This window comes from Papio anubis, chromosome 16 (genome assembly GCF_008728515.1).
Source record: "Papio anubis isolate 15944 chromosome 16, Panubis1.0, whole genome shotgun sequence".
Lineage (NCBI taxonomy): Eukaryota > Metazoa > Chordata > Mammalia > Primates > Cercopithecidae > Papio > Papio anubis.
Window position 1 is genome coordinate 5,117,723 of NC_044991.1, and position 16,420 is coordinate 5,134,142.

The window sequence follows — 16,420 nt, forward strand, 5'->3', positions numbered from 1 at the left end:
CCCAAACCCTTCAGCTTCTCTGAGGAACCCTGCAGCAGCTGAGCCCTTAGAGCTGCCTGGGGGTCTGAGAGGCTGGGGGGCACAACACAGAGCTGACTTAAGGACCTGCTTGGGAAGTGCAGCTCCAACTCGCTGGCTGTGGGGCCCTGGGCCAGCGCTTCCTTTTTTCTTACATAAATGGCGATGCCTGCCCCAGGTGGCTGTCCCCCAAGGCTGCTCAAGGATCTAACAGCATATGGTGCTTGTGAAGGGCCTCTGGGCACACGATGGGTGGACGTACAGGGAGGCACCAGGTGATTCCAAAGCAAAACTGCCAGCAATGTCTCCAAATACTGTCCCTGGGCCCAGGGTAGCCTTGGGCTGAGGACACAAGGTCTGGTCTTGATACTACAGGACTGTCCTTTCTGCAAGCCAGAGAGTATAAAACATCTCAGAGATCAAACCCTGTGCAAACGCACTCACCACTCACACGCACCCACCCACCCACAAACACACACACTCCACACCCAGCCACACATGCACTAAGTCACACCAGAGGGCTTGCCCAGAAGCAAGTGTGCAGAGTGCAGTAGGTCTGGATGTCTTCTAAGACGTGTAGGTTGTCATTAAAGCCCATTCCCAGCCGTGAAGCTCCTGCCCCAGCCTAGAAACAGCCTCCCTAAATTGCAGCCAACCCCAGCATCTATCTGCACGGGGTGCGGCTGTGGCTGTCACTGGGGAATCATTGAGGCTGGGAGGGGTCCTGGAAAGGAGGCAGGTCTGGGGGTCCCAGGGAGCAGCCTTGTGAGTCGCCTGTGTGACCAAGGACGAGTAGGCCCTCGGCAGGTAAAGAGCCGGAGAGAAACCCTCCAGGACCCCGCCATTCCGCAGAATGGTGACATCTGAACCTCATCTTTGACTGCCTGGACATACAGGGAGGTCTTTCCTCATCAAGGACTGGCCAAGGACCCAAGACCCCATGGCCGGGAGCACTGGGACTGTGTAAAAGGAAGTGCTTCACTACTTATCCTCTATGGCTGGGACTCAGACTCAACCACTGCTGACAGATGCCAGCCAGTGTAGATACCAGCTGGTATAGACCAGAATCAGGGCTTAACATAGGCCATGGGGATGTGGAGTCCTGGAGCTGGACAGTTCAGGTCTAAGCCCTATCCTCGAACACTTCCTGGCTGGGAGATCCTGGGGACTTAGCTCCTCCAGCCTCAGTCTTCTTACCTGCTGAGCGGGTACAACCTCAACCGCAACCTCAAGCTGCAGGAGGCCCGGCGGGTTAAATAAAGCAGCAGGATCTGGAAGCTCCATGGGCAGCACAAACCTCCCAGGGGACAGCACAGACCTCCCGTGGCTCCTATGGCCCCCAGGACAGCATCCACCAAGGCCGGGCCCTGCAGCCCCTTTCAGCCTCCCCTCGACCCTCCCTGTACCCTGCATGCTCCAGTAGCCCCAAACCGCATGCTGTGCCTTCCCTTCCCGGCTCCCTGCCTCTCGTCGTGCTGTTCATGGGCCAGCCACAGACATGGCTGTGAGTTTGGGTGTCCCACTTGTCTGGCTCACTCCTCGGCCTCAAGACCCAGAACGTGTGTGACCTCTTCCAGGAAGCCTCCCCTGACTGCCCCACAGTCATGTCCATGTGACAGGAGGGGCTGGCCTGCAAAAAACTACAGACAACTCTGTAGCTGCCTGCAACCTGGTAGGCCCAAGGGTCAGGAGGTCCACGTGCAAAATGCGTCCGTAGGCCAAAGAATTACTTCACCTGCAGGCCCTCTAGCTCCTCCTGGCACTGGCAGGGTGTTAACAGAAATGTGGCCACAAACAAGCCTCATGGCACACAGATTTCCCGCCCTGGAGAAAGAGCGAGGGCGTTTTTGCAGGCCAGGCCCTCCTATCACACAGCCATGACCCCAGAGCAGTCAGGGGAGGCTTCTTGGAAGTGATCACACACATGCTGGGTCTTGAGGGTGAGTGGAGTGAGCCAGACACTCACGTGGCTGGCCTGAGAGTTCAAACGAAGTGGAGATCTGGAGGCTGGAGGGGAGGTCTGAGGCTCAGACAGCAGCCACAGCCCAGGGGTCCGGGGATCCCGGGTTGCCCCGGGTTGCCTTTCTGTCTCATCCGCACACTGATGATACACAGCACACCCCTGCTGCAGCCAGGGCTCCCCCATTAGTCATCACTCAGGAGATATTACCTGAAAGATCTCTTCCCAGAACACCCCGGATTACAGGCTGCAGAGCTGAGAATGAATCCAGAGCCGGATAAGGAGGCTTTGTAGTGGCCTGAGAATCCCTGGGGCATTAATGGAGCATTTTTGCACAGGGCGAAAACGCATTCTTCATCTTTCTTTTGACAGCCGGTTAAAGAGGAATGCAAGGGGGCTTTACAAAGACAGCGGCGTGGGCTCTGCTGCGGGCTCCTCGATCCCCGCCGAGAACGGGTCTTTCAAGGCTACATTAGAGGAAGACCCGGCCCTTGCAGGTTCTTAGTGGACTCGGGGCATTTCTCCCTCTTCTGTTACTTTGGGAGGACTGAACACGGCGAGTCCCGGGGGCCTGTGCACTGATTGTTTTTCTGGGACATCCAAACTCACAGCAACTTTGCCCACGACAGCACCAGTCAACCCTGGGCACCTGCTCTTTGGCGGGGGCGGGGGTGCGGTGTCTGGGAAGACTGGGTTCCAGGCCCGTTCCGGCCCCAGCTTTGAGTGGCCTCGAGCAAGTCTCTTGCCCTCTCTGGCCCTCGCTCTCTCCTTTGTTAGAGGAGATAATCCCACCACGTCACGGGGTCCTGGCGATGATGAAACCCTGGCTCCTGGTCATCGCGGGTGCTCACTAAGTGTCACTCCCTCACATGCAAGGACACTCAGCTCAGTCCTCGCCTCCTCCAGGAAGCCCTCCTGATCCGGTGCCCAGTGTCCACACAGGGCATGGCCTAGAGCAGACAAGTGTTCAGCAAGCACCGTGAGTAGGCGGCGTTCCCTGCCGTGCACTGCAGGCAGCACAGAGCTGCACGGGGCTTCCTAGGAGGCTCAAGAGCCTCCCACGCTCCCCTCAGGGGCAGCAGCCCTGGAAGCCGCTTTCCTCCTCTCCACCACCATCAAGAGTTTCTGTCTAAGTCACTGCTTGAAATCAGAACCGCACTGCTAAAAACAAGTCTGAAAACACCCCAGGCCCTGCGGTTTTTCAGTTGCACAGTCTCAGGCGGTCATTTAACTCAGCTCCCTCCTTTGCCCAAGGGAGACAATCATGACCCGTCGCTGGCAGTGTCTGTGAGGACTGGGGAATGCGGGGGTGAAGGTGCCCAGCAACGGTAAGGAGCCGGTGAGGTTTCAACCCCACATTTCCAGGGCTGCTTTAGGCTGGGCTCGAGTCCAACGGCGGAACCATCTATTGCCAGGTGGACAGGCCAGGAGCCATGTGCCGGGATGGCTGCCCCTAGGGACCAGGAAGCTCCCAGGACGTATGGAAGTTATTCTGGGCAGAAGAGGAGGGAGAAGGAAGTAGGGATATGGAAGCCCAGGGAAGAGATCCCAGACGGAGAAATAAGATCAGCGCAGTGGAGACAGAGACAGGAGCCAGCCAGAAACGCAGCCTACGTCCCAACACGCAGGGCTTGCCCCCCGGTCTCGGTCCTCCACCTGAGATGACAGGGGCACCAGGTCAACTCCAGGAGCCCAGCCAGGTGGGGCATCCTGCACACAGATCGAGGCGCGGAAGAGGCAGGGGCCTCCCCAGCACACAGGGATACAGGCATGACAATACCAAGGGCCAGGCTGGGGCCCTCCCTCACGCAGCCCCAGCCCGGAATTCCAAAGACCAGGGCACCCGTGACCAACTGTGCTGGGGGAAGCCGCTGGGTCCTTGTGGCCTCATCCACATTCCATTCCCAGAAGCTCGCTGCAGAGACAGTGCCTGCGATCATCTCTCATACCCTGGCACTCTGTTCCATTGCCCACTGTGTCCCTGATTCACTGTGAGAAGACTGGAAGCCTCCTCGTCCTTCCGGGCCTCGGTTTCCCCTCCTACAGAAGAAGGAGTTGGAAGAGATGGTCTCTAGGAGCCTCCAGGCTCTGACATGCCAGGATTTTCTGCCCCAGTGGATGGGAAGCTGAGAAACAGACGCTCCCAGGGTGTTTCTGTCTGGAGCAGATGCAGCCCGAGAAAGGCACTGGTGGGCACTGGTTCCAGGGCCAGCAGCTGCCCAGCCTCTTGGCCTGGATCACCCCAGGAAGGATGTAGGTGGGAACTAAAGACGCAAAACCTGCCAGGAGACTTCCCCTGAGAGAGCCTCCATAGGCCGTCAAGGCCTGTCTCTCTGTGCATGCCTATTTTGGCATCACATGTTGATGATCTGATATGGGGTGGCTTCTCCCTGCTGCTGAGATGCAAAGCCCACAGGGGCTACGTGGTATTTATCCCTCTCTGTATCTGCAAGGCTCAGCCCAGGGTCAGGCGCAGGCAGGGGCTCAGGAAGAGTTCAGAAACGGAAAGAATGAGTGAGTGAACTGGAAGGTCCTAGGATTCCAAACTCCCATGTTCCAAGATCTGGAAATCACCTGAGGGCTGGGCCATGTCCCAGCCACACCTGCAGGCCCAGCATCAAGCACAGGGCTGGCCCCTTTGGGCCGGGGGGTGGCTGTGGGCCAGTGTCAGGGTGCATATTCCACCCACCCAGTAGGGCAGGACGAACCCCTGATCCAACCTCCTTCTGCCTGCCCTCCTGCACAGGGGCCTGGAGGGCCCTCAAGGCTCTCTTCATCTCAACTCTCATTTCACAATGGGGGAAACTGAGGCCCAGAGTGGGGAGTGACTCAAGGGCAAGCAGCAAGTTTCACAACAGCCGATAACCGAACCATGTGCCTTCCCCTTGGAATCACGCGAGGGCTAATGCACCATTAATTGTAATTAACTAATTATTCCTGCTGCCAGTTAGCGCAGGAGGAGGCTGGCGTGGGGAGCCCCTCCAGTGACTCAGTCATGTTTACAACATGCAAACCCATTTAAAAGCTTGTAAAGGTGCTATAAATGGCTCTTTGGCAAGAGGGAAATAACGATTCCCTTTCTCCAGCTGCCGGTTTTAACAACCGTCAGGGTTTGGCCGGCAAGGGCTGAGCTTCCAAGGTCCAACAGCGCCACCTGGAGGCCGCGCCCCCAAACGCTCTGCACAGTGCGCACTGCACGGTCGCCGGCTCTGGTTAGGGCCTCCCGGAATCCAGCGCCTAAGGGACTATGAAGCCCACTCCTCTCAGTTCACAATGGGGAAACTGAGGCCCAGGGGCGGGCAGGGACTGTCCGTCCGTTGCTCAGCTGCTTTGAAAGTGTTCAGAGTATAAATCTAAGTCCAAAATGGCAGATGCCACCGTTTTCATTTCCCATGACTGTAAATCTTTTCAAATGTGACGGTTCAGGAGAGGGGCTGCAAATGACAGAAGCAAGTGTGCGGACTGGAGTGGGCCTGGATATTTTTTCGCATGAGTAAGTTGTCATAAAAGCCCATTCCTAGCCAGGGAGGGCCCTGCCCCAGCCTGTAAACAACTTCCCCAGCCTGCATCCATCAACAGGACTTCCACAGTCCCCTCATGCCCCAGCCTCCCTTCCCGCTCCCCAAACACCGGATCTCCAGGAAGAAAGAGCAGTGAGTTCCCCGTTCCGATGGGCTGTGCACACAGAGTGGCCTTGGTCCTCTTACCAACTGATGCGTGGGGAGGGGACAACTACTGCTCAAGGCCACATGGTGAGTCCGGCTAGTTCCAAGGCTGAGAGACCAGAGCTCAGGTCCTCTGATTCCTGCTTTGCTATCCCTCCCATTGCACCCCAAGAATGACAATCCTCTTAGCTCCCACTGACCGCGGGACTGTGCCAGCCCCAGGACAAGCGCTTTACTTGGGTGGTATCATTTGAAATTCATGGTTGTGAGAAGCAGAGTTCTCTGGAACCCATTCATTTTATAGGCAGGGAGACCGAGACCCAGAGGGGTCACCCAGAGAGCGGGTGGCACAGCTAGGGTGGGATCCCAGGCAGGAGCCCCCACTCTGGCCGTTCCTCCGGCTGAGACCGATTGGGAGCTGTGGTGGCCTCGGCTCTGGGCCCTGAAGGTTGGGTGGGCTTGGATCTGGGGAGGGGACTCAGATGGGAGTTGGGCTGGGCCAGAGAGGTTTGGGGGTGGACGGGGAGGGGTGCCTGGATAGAGCTGATATTCCCGGCCACTCACCCACGGTCATGCCGTCCATGTAGCGCTTGATGATGTCAAAGGAGTCCCGCAGGTTCCCTTCCGTTATGTCAAAGATGATGTTAGCCTGGCTGGCAGGCTGCGGTGGCGTGATGGCCCGGAGGAAGATGATCTCTGCAGAGGCACAGCATGGAGAAGGGCTCAGCACAGCCTGGCCCCAGCCCCAGTCCCAGTAACTCGGCCCCAGGAACTTGCTCTCGGGGAATGAAGACCTAACCCAGGGCCCTTTCATGAAGCAAATTCAATGAAGCCATAGATCCCCCGTGCGGGGAGGGTGGAGGGGGTCTGGACCTTCCTATATCATAGCCTATCCCTGTTTTATCGAGGGGGAAACTGAGAGACTTTGGATCTTCCTTGGGGACACAGAGCTAATCAGAGGCAGGGCTGGTGAGAAGTCATCAGTCACTGTGAATATTCATGAAGGTGGGGGCCAGAGGAGGGAAGCGAGTGGGGGGACAGAGGGAGAGAGCAGGAAGGCCAGAGGAGTGGGCCCCTCTCCCATCTATAGTGCTGCAGGTCAGGGGGCCACCGCTCAGGGTGGCCTGGGCTCTCTGGGGGGTGCGTCCATCTCCCAGATCAGACAGTGAGGCAGGGCAGCCCCAGCTCTGGACTGTCTGGGGGGAGTCCTCTCTGTGGGCCTCAGTTTCCTCACCCTGTAAGGTGAGGAAGGAAGCCAGCGGGGATCCACTAAAGGTCCTTTCAGCACTTAGGGTCAGGGTCTGGATTTCCTGGGCCCGAGATGCTAACAGGTGTCCCAACGGCACTCAGCTCCCGCGATAACCAACACTCAGATCGGGGCTGGCCCGAGAGGCCACAAAACCAGCCACTGGGGATTTGGGAAGGATTTGTATGTGGTTTGGTGAAACCCCATCATTTTGCAAAAGGCAAATACCAGTTAGTTATTTTCTCTGACCCAAGTCTGTGCCACCCTGTGGCGATTCAGTGCCGTTCCTTTTCGGGAGGGGCAAGCCTGGGGGGCTGGGACTGGGGACCGCTCCTTGGGCAACCACATGCTGGGGGAGCCTCTCCTCCCCCATCCCCCACTGCATGGTTGTGTCATGGTGTAAACACTGGTGTCCTCATGGCTGGCTCTGTTGTATGCCTCCCCTGAGAGGGTAGGAGGACCCCTTCTTATCACCATGTCCCCAGAGCCTGACGCTGAGGGGCTCCGTCCACCGCTGCTGAATGAACTCATCATGGCAAGCTTCTCTGCAGGCCAGGCATGGGGACTCCCTAGAGGGCGGGGATGGCTGGGGACCAGGCACATGGGCAGCACAGCCCGAAAGCGAGGTGAACAGGGCAGTGCTCCATCCATAGCCCTCTGCCAGGCTTGGGAGCACGAAGCCCTGGCCCTGCTCCAGAGAAACGGTGCACTGATGGCAGGCTACACAACATGTCTACACTGCATGCCAGGAGCTTCCTAGAGAGCCAGGCCAGGGTGTGGGAGCACTGACTGGGTTACACCTGAGCTTCCTGCTTCCAGTCAGGCCCCTCCAGTTCACCTGGCCCTGGGTCAACAGGATGATGTTTCTATATGCAAACCTCACCCACTGCAACCTTCCGATGGTTCCCCTAAGCCTGGGGGTTGAAGGCCTAACTCCAATTTCAGCCTCCTGTTTATCCTTCCAGCCCACCTCCTGCCAAGCCTCTACCACTCCAGCAGAACACCTTGGCTGAGTTCCTCAAACGCCCACACTGTCCCCCATACCTCCAGACCCTTCTGGCCACGTCCTGCTCCACTGGGCACCCTCCTCTCCCCTTCTCCCCCTTTCACTCGAATACCTCACCACCCAGGACCCAGCCTGGCCATCACTTCCTCCCGGAGGCCCTCCCTGATTCTCCAGTGCTGGTCACAGAATCAGCGCTTAATGGCTCTCTGCAGAACAACTGTGACCCACAACAAAGACCCCTAAACAGAGAGCTGAGAAGAGGCATTTAGAGAGTGGAGAAGGGGCCAACAAATGCTGCTGCCGTGCCGGTGGGTGCGGGGAGTGGGGGGCGATACACAGACGCAAAGAAAGTTCTGCATTTCAAAGCTCGGGCCACGTCTTACAAGGAATGGCTCCTGTAGGCCAAGCCCTCAGCTGAAGCCGAGGGGGGCCCTAGGGGGCCCCGGGACCCCCAGGCCCATTCCACTCACCTTCAGGGCGGGTGAACTCGCGGAAGGTGGGCAGCGAGATGACGGTGTGGGAGATGGTGTGCACGGGGTCGAACACGCACGTGACATCGTTGGGGCGGCAGGACTTGATGCAGCGGATCGTGTCTGTCTTCTCTTGTTGGAGCCTGAGGGGAACCACAGCACACGAGGCTGAGGGGGAAGCTGGGACAGCAGCTCCTACAGGGGCCGAGGTCCAGGGAGGAGGGGCAGGTGGCCAGGCCAGGGGCATCTGTCCCAGAGACAGCTCTATCGGAGAACGACAGTGGTCTCTGCAGCCTGGCTGCTCTGTGGGGAGGCTTCATGGCCCTTCCTGCAAACTGGAGCGGGACCTAAATGCCAGAAACACCCTCTGGCTTCCGTGGGCCCTGGCGGAGAAGCACAGCTCGGGAATTTGTCAGCTGCATGAACTGAGCATCAATAGCCACAACCGCAAAATAGAGTCACAAGTTCACTTGCCCAACAAATATGTTTTGAGTGCCAGGCGCCAGGTGCTAGGGACAGCAAAGTGAACAAGGGACACATGGTCCCGCCTTCTCAGAGCCCACAGTGAGGCTGGGCAGCAGGGTAATAAACGAAGGAGCAGACAGCGTCAAGCACGGTGCCCAGCACAGGGAAGTCGATTCCACATCACCAGGCGACAGGGAGGCAGAAGAGGCTAAAGTCTCAGAGGTCTGGGTTCCAGCTACTGTGCTAGATAGATTTGTAAAACCTCTTGATCATAAAATAAAACGCGGATAAAAAATTACACAAAATGAAAGTATAGTTTAACGAGTTATTATAAGGCAAACGCCTTTATAATGACCACCCAGGTCAAGAAAGAGAACTTGGCCAGTCACCAAAGGCCCTGCAACTGCCAGACAGAGCTCAACTCCTCCTGCTTCCCAAAAGTGACCCCTAGCCTGAGTCCCACGGCAGTCCCCTACCTGGGTTTCTTTATAGTTTTCTCACATAAGCGTACACCTCTAGACACAGTCATTCAGACTTCTCCATCAACAAGTTTTTGCTCTGCCTTTTAAGTCCATTTTAATCTACAGGTTTCTTCTCCATTCCTTTAATTAATTAATTTATTTATTTATTTATTTATGACGGAGTTTTACTCTTGTTGCCCGGGCTGGAGTACAATGGTACAATCTTGGCTCACCGCAACCTCCACCTCCCAGGTTCAAGCAATTCTCCTGCCTCAGCCTCCCAAGTAACTGGGATTACAGGCATGTGCCGTCATGCCTGGCTAATTTTTTGTATTTAGTAGAGATGGGGTTTCACCATGTTGGTCGGGCTGGTCTTGAACTCCTGACCTCAGGTGACCCACCCGCCTTGGCCTCCCAAAGTGTTGGGATTACAGGCATGACCCACCGCGCCCAGCCTCCTATATTTTCCATACAACTTATCTATTAAAGAACCTGAAGAATTTGAGCTCTTGCATCCTACAGGCTGGACTTTGTGGATTGCATCTTCATGGTGCAGTTCAGTGTGGTCCTCTGTCCACTGGATTTCCTGGACACTGGCAGCCGAATCCAGAGTCCTGATTCCACGCAGGCCCAGTCCCTTTTGGCAAGATGGTAGGTGGTAGTGTGTCTTCAGTGAGAGCCACACAGGGACTGGCTGCCTGTCTGTGAGGACAGCATCTACTGATGCTCAAGGCTTATGCCCACTGATTCATCAAGGATTGCAAAATGCTGATAGTCTGGTTCTACCATTTCATTTCCATTTATTAGCTGGAATACTCCTGTAAAGAGATGCTTCCCTTCATGTGCTATTGTGATTTTTTTTTTGAGATGGAGTCTCGCTCTGTCGCCCAGGCTAGAGTGCTGTGGTGCAATCTCCGCTTACTGCAACCTCCTCCTCCCAGGTTCAGGCGATTCTCCTGCCTCAGCCTCCTGAGTAGCTGGGACTACAGGCGCACACCACCATGCCCAGCTAATTTTTGTATTTTTAGTAGAGATGGGGTTTCACCATGCTGGTCAGGCTAGTCTCGAGCTCCTGACGTTGTGATCTGCCCACCTTGGCCTCCCAAAGTGCTGAGATTATAGGCGTGAGCCATAGCGCCCGGCCTGTTTTTGTTTTTAGTGAGAAATGGCTTATCAAGATCACAGTCTGGTTACTAGGGAGGGTCAGTGCTAGGGGGTTGGTCATTGTTTCTAGACCTCTTCAGTGGACATTTAAAAAAATAATATACACCAAGAGTTCATACTGATATCCAATTCAAAATAAGCACCATATGGTTTTTAATTAATCTGTTCTGTATTACAAAAGCATATTCTTTCTTCCACATCAGAATCCTGGTCCTCAAGGACATAGAGTATTCCATCATTATCCCACATTACCTCCACAGTAGCCTCAGGATGACCATTCTAAAGCTACCATGACTAACATAATTATTGAAAATAATTTTTGATATACTCTCCCTATTCAGCTCAGAGTTTAAAAATAAATGTGCTATGTCTACATTGTCTGAGCTATCCAGTAATTCATACTATACTCTTTTCCTTATAACACTCATTTAGTTGTAGTTCTAGAAGTAACTGAAAGTCTAATGCTTGCATGGTCATAATAGTTTGTGCTCTTTGTACATGAAAGTCAGTTTTGCTAGGTATAAAATTCTGGGCTTACCTTTTCTTGAGTGTCCTTAATATGTTATTTATTTTATCTTAGCATAAAGTGTTGCTGTCAAAGAGTCTGAGAACATATTTTTTTTCCCCTTGTAAGTCACGGTTTTTGTTTAAATGTTCATACTTTATTTTTCCCTCCTTTTCTTTCTTTCTTTTTTCTTTTCTTTTTTTTTTTTTCTGAGACTCTTGTTGCCCAGGTTGGAGTGCAGTGGTGTGATCTCGGCTCCCTGCAACCTCTGCCTCCCAGGTTTAAGCAATTCTCCTGCCTCAGCCTCCTGAGCAGCTGAGATTACAGACGTGCACCACCATGCTAATTTTTTGTATTTTTAGTAGATACTGGTTTTCACCATGTTGGTCAAGCTGATCTCGAACTCCTGACCTTGTGATCTGCCCACCTTGGCGCCTAAAGTGTTGTGATTACAGGCTTGAGCCACCACACCTGGCCTTCCTCCTTTTCTTTAAAGTACAATAATTACACAAGAATGTGTCTTGGTGTTGGTTGTTCTTGTCGATATTCTCAGGTGTGCTATAAGTTTTCTCAATGTGGAATTTCAAATCTCTTTTTTAATTTATGGGAAATTTCTTTGAGATCATTTACAGTACTTCCCCCCATGGATTCAGCTTCTTCTGCAGGGAGTCCTATTATCTAAATGTCAGATCTTCTTATAGATTTTGAATATTTGTTACTTTTTCTTCAAGCTTTTCATCTCTTGTTATTTCTCCCTTGATTTTTAAAAATTTTGGACTTTTCAACTTCTATTTATCTGTTTATTCACTTTTGTGTTCCGTCTAGTTTAGTATTTACACCTAAAATGTTTAACTTTTTGTTCCTTTGGTCTATTACTTTATTTCTCAGTTTTCTTCTAATTCTGACTCGATTTTTCTTTTTCTTTTTTTTTCTTTTTTTTGAGACAGAGTCTTGCTCTGTCACCCAGGCCGGAGGACAGTGGCATAATCTTGGCTCACTGCAACCTCCGCCTCCCGGGTTCAAGTGATTCTCCTGCCTCAGCCTCCTGAGTAGCTGGGATTACAGGCACCTGCCAAACCATGCCTGACTAATTTTTGTATTTTTAGTAGAGACAGGGTTTCACCATGTTGGCCAGGGTGGTCTCAAACTCCTGACCTCAGGTGATCCACCTGCCTCAGCCTCCCAAAGTGCCAGGATTACAGGTGTGAGCCACCGCACCTGGCCCCATTTTTCTTCTATGTTTTGTTTATTTTCTTAACACTTTTGGTTTCTTTCAAGATAGAATATTAGAATTTTCATTTAGTCTGGGCATGTCTTTCTGGTGTACTTTCATTACCCAGAGGGATATCATTCTGTCTCTTATTCTCTTTTTTGCTTATAATAGCTGTGCATTTGTTTGCTATACAACAGACTGTGTGGCTTAACCAACAGAAATGGATTGTCTCATGGTTCTGGAGGCTGAAAGTCCAAGATCAAGGTGTTGGCAGGTTTGGTTCCTTCTGAGGCCTCTCTCCTTGGTTTGTAGAAGTCTGACTTCTTACTGTGTCCTCCTCACATGGTCTTCCCTCTGTGCATGACTGTGTTCTAATCTCTTCTTCTTCTTCTTTTTTTTTTTTTTTTTTTTGAGACAGAGTCTTGCCCTGTCACCCAAGCTGGAGTGCAGTGGCATGATCTCAGCTCACTGCAACCTCCGCCTCCCAGGTTCAAGCGATTCTGCTGCCTCAGCCTCCCAAGTAGCTGGGATTACAGGCACCTGCCACCACGCTCGGCTAATTTTTGTATTCTTAGTAGAGAGGCGGTTTCACCATGTGGGCCAGGCTGCTCTCGAACTCTCGACTTTGTGATCCACCCAGCTCGGCCTCCCAAAGTGCTGAGATTACAGGTGTGAGCCACCACATCCGGCCCCTAATCTCTTCTTATAAGAACTCCTGTTGTACTGGATTAGGGCCCATTCATATGATCTCACTTTTACCTTAATTACCTTGTTGAACGTGACCACATTTGGAGATAGGGACTTTAGAGGTATTAGGGATTAGGAATTCAACATATGAATTTGGGGGGGGACACAACTCAGCCCCTAACACTTTGCACTGGTGTCATGGTTTGCATTACGTCCTTCCAAGAAAGATGGCAAAGTTCCATCCCCAGTACCTCAGAATGTAACCTTATTGGGAACTACGGTCATTGAAGATATAATTAGTTAAGATGAGGTCACACTGGAGTAGGGTGGGCCCCTGATCCAAGATGACCGATATCCTTATAAGAAGAGGGCTATGTGATGACAAAGACACACAAGATCATGTGATGACAAAGGCAGAGATTGCAGCAATGTAGCTGCAAGCCAAGGAACACCAATGATTACCAAAAAACCTCCAGGAGCTGGGACAAGTCATGCTTCTACAGGAGCACTCTCCTACAGAAGACGCATTCCCCTACAGAAGGAGCACTCCCCTACAGAAGGAGCACTCTCCTACAGAAGGAGCACTCCCCTACAGAAGGAGCACTCCCCTACAGAAGGAGCATTCCTCACCAGAAGAGGCATTCCCCTGGTGGTTTCAGAGGAAGTGCAGCCCTGCTGACATCTGGATTTTGGACTTCCGGCCTCCAGAACCACGAAATGATACATTTCTATTATTTTAAGCCACCCAGTCTATGGTACTTTGTTATAGAAACTCATCCATGGAATTTGAACTTGATGCTTTTGGGTTGATCCTCTTTAGAGGAAATTAGTTTCCCTGGAATTTGGGAGAGAGTTTCATTCACAGTTATCTTCCTGACTTTGCAGAGCTCACCTCCTGACATTCTTCCACATTTACCTGGCCCTTCTCTTCCCACAATGGTCTCTTTCCTACACAATTTCTGTTCCATTTCCAGCAGTCTCTCCCTCGACCTTAGGGGGAGCTGTGGTGGCAAACATTCAAAAGCTTCCAAGAGTGAGCCTGCGCCAGTCCCTCCCTCTCTCCCACTGGCTCTGTGCACACTCTGGCCCCTGGAGTGAGCAAAACGCCCCCCCAGTTTCAGCTGCTGTTGCCTCAAAGCACCTAGTGCACTTTCTGAGGATACCTGTTGATTATTTTGGGGTTCTGCCACTGTTTTTTCCTGCACAGATGCCAAAGTCATGCAGGTGGGCCTGAACGGCAGACCTTGTTTAGTTGTAAATATTTTCCATGGAGTTTTATTTTCCTAGCTAGTTGTCTGGGCGTTTTTTGGTTGGGATCCAGAGAACTTCAGAAATAATGCATCTGCATCTTTCCAGAGTCCCTGTGCTACACGTTTTGCATGTCTTTTTTTTTGAGACGAAGTCTCGCTCTATCGCCTAGGCTGGTGGCACAATCTCGGCTTACTGGAATCTCCGTGTCCCAGGTTCAAGCAATTCTTCTGCCTCAGCCTCCTGAGTAGCTGAGATTACAGGTGTGTACCACCATGCCTGGCTAATTTTTGTATTTTTAGTAAAGACAGGGTTTCATCATGTTCACCAGGCTGGTCTCAAACTCCCAACCTTCAGTGATCTGCCTGCCTTGGCCTCCCAAAGCGCTGGGATTACAGGCATGAGCCACTGCACCTGGCCCATTTTGCATATCTTATTTCATTCCAGCCTCACAGCCCTTTCCTCCTTACCACACTGCCCCCTCTAGCTAGTAAGATATCCTGTTCTGGGTTTGGGAATGGCAGAGCGGGCTCTGTGAGATGGGGCTAGAGCAACAGTCTCTTTCATTCCAGGGATGCTGCCTCTCCCCAGCATTTGCTACAGTGCAGGACAGGGGTTCAGAGCACAGATCCCAGCCCAGGTTGCCTGCGTTCGAATCCCAGCCCCACTGGATACCAGCCGTGGAACTTTGGGCAAGTTCCTTCACCTTTCTGTGCCTCCCTGTCCTCCCTGTGGAATGGGGATATTAACAGTGCTTGCCTCCCTAGGCTGCTGTGAGGAATAAACGAATTACGTGCTTGGAACAGCACCTGTCTCATGGTCAGCACTATAGCTGTTGGAGTTGTTATTATTATCATTACAACTAAAATCACTCTTATTACTGTCTTTTCTCCTCAGGAGCTTGATTTACTAGTGACACAGCCAGGAAAGCACAGGTCTAGGAATCAAAAGTGATGTCAGTTCCACATATGACCTTGGATCCCTCCAAACCCTCTGAATCTTCATCCCCGTTTCAATGAAGAGCCACACGAACACCCAGTTGCCTTCCAATGAATGAAGAAACCCACATTCACACTTACGGAGTGCCTACTCTGTATCAGGCGCTGCCTGCTGGATTATTTCAGGCCATCTTCAAAATCAACCATGAGGTGGGCCTTGAGGCTCTGAAAGGCTGACGATGTATCCAGGGTCACAGAACTAGCAAATGGCAAGACGGAAATTCAACCTCCTGCTCTTATTTTGCTTTTCCTGCACGGTGTCCTCTCTCAGCAGCATGAGCTGGGAACATGGCTAAGGAGCCCCAAGGAGCTGCGGGACAGGGGTGAGCACTCAGGCCATTCAGCTGTCACTCCCGCGGTGCGCTCAGGCACACACACAAACCTCGGTGGGGTCCCAAAATGCAACAGGACCCCTCAGGAGGCAGGGAGTTCCACCCACACAGGAGAGTCCCTCAGTGGGAATGTTGCAAAGGAGCTTCTGGAAGGGAGGAGCCACAGGAAGCTGTGGAGGGTCACTGGGTGGCCTCCAAAGCTCCTGAGAGGTTTCCCTCCCCTCTTCACATTCCCATGCACATGAAGGCAAAGGTGTTCCTTCCGGCCTGAGTGATCCGGCCCATGACAAATGGATGACTGAATAGGACAAGAACCCCTGCTGTGGCTTGCTGGCTAAACAGAGGAGACCATTTTTATTTATTTATTTATTTTTGAGACAGAGTCTCACTCTTGTTGCCCAGGCTGGTGTGCAATAGTCCAATCTCAGCTCACTGCAATCTCTGCCTCCTGGGCTCAAGCGACTCTCCTGCCTCAGCCTCCCGAGTAGCTGGGATTACAGGCACTCGCCACCATACCCAGCTAATTTTTGTATTTGTAGTAAAGACGGGGTTTCTCCATGTTGGCCAGGCTGGTCTCAAACTCCTGACCTCAGGTGATCTGCCCGCCTCGGCCTCCCAAAGTGCTGGGATTACAGGCACTCGCCACCATACCCAGCTAATTTTTGTATTTTTAGTAAAGACGGGGTTTCTCCATGTTGGCCAGGCTGGTCTCAAACTCCTGACCTCAAAGTGATCTGGGATTACAGGCGTGAGCCACCGCACCCGGCCGAGGAGAAGATATTTGAACTAAGCCTTAAAAATGCTATCCATCCATCCATCCATCCATCCACCCACCCACCCATCCATCCATCCATCCATCCGTCTGTCCATCCATCCATCCATCCATCCATCCATCCATCCATCCATCCACCAATCCATCCACCCACCCATCCATCCATCCATCCATCCATCCATCCATCCATCCATCCATCGGTCTGTCCAT

General features: G+C 52.7%; 1 protein-coding gene across 1 annotated transcript in view; it reads right to left on the minus strand.

The window, feature by feature from the left end:
- The window catches only part of FBLN1 (fibulin 1), a 98,393-nt gene that overhangs the window by 17,545 nt on the left and 64,428 nt on the right, over positions 1–16,420 (minus strand). Inside the window, exons 15-16 of the mRNA XM_031656193.1 lie at positions 8,366–8,508; positions 6,208–6,339 (exon numbers count right to left, since the gene is read on the minus strand). Of these exons, the coding sequence (XP_031512053.1) occupies positions 6,208–6,339; positions 8,366–8,508 (275 nt within the window). The remainder of the gene's footprint in view (positions 1–6,207; positions 6,340–8,365; positions 8,509–16,420) is intronic.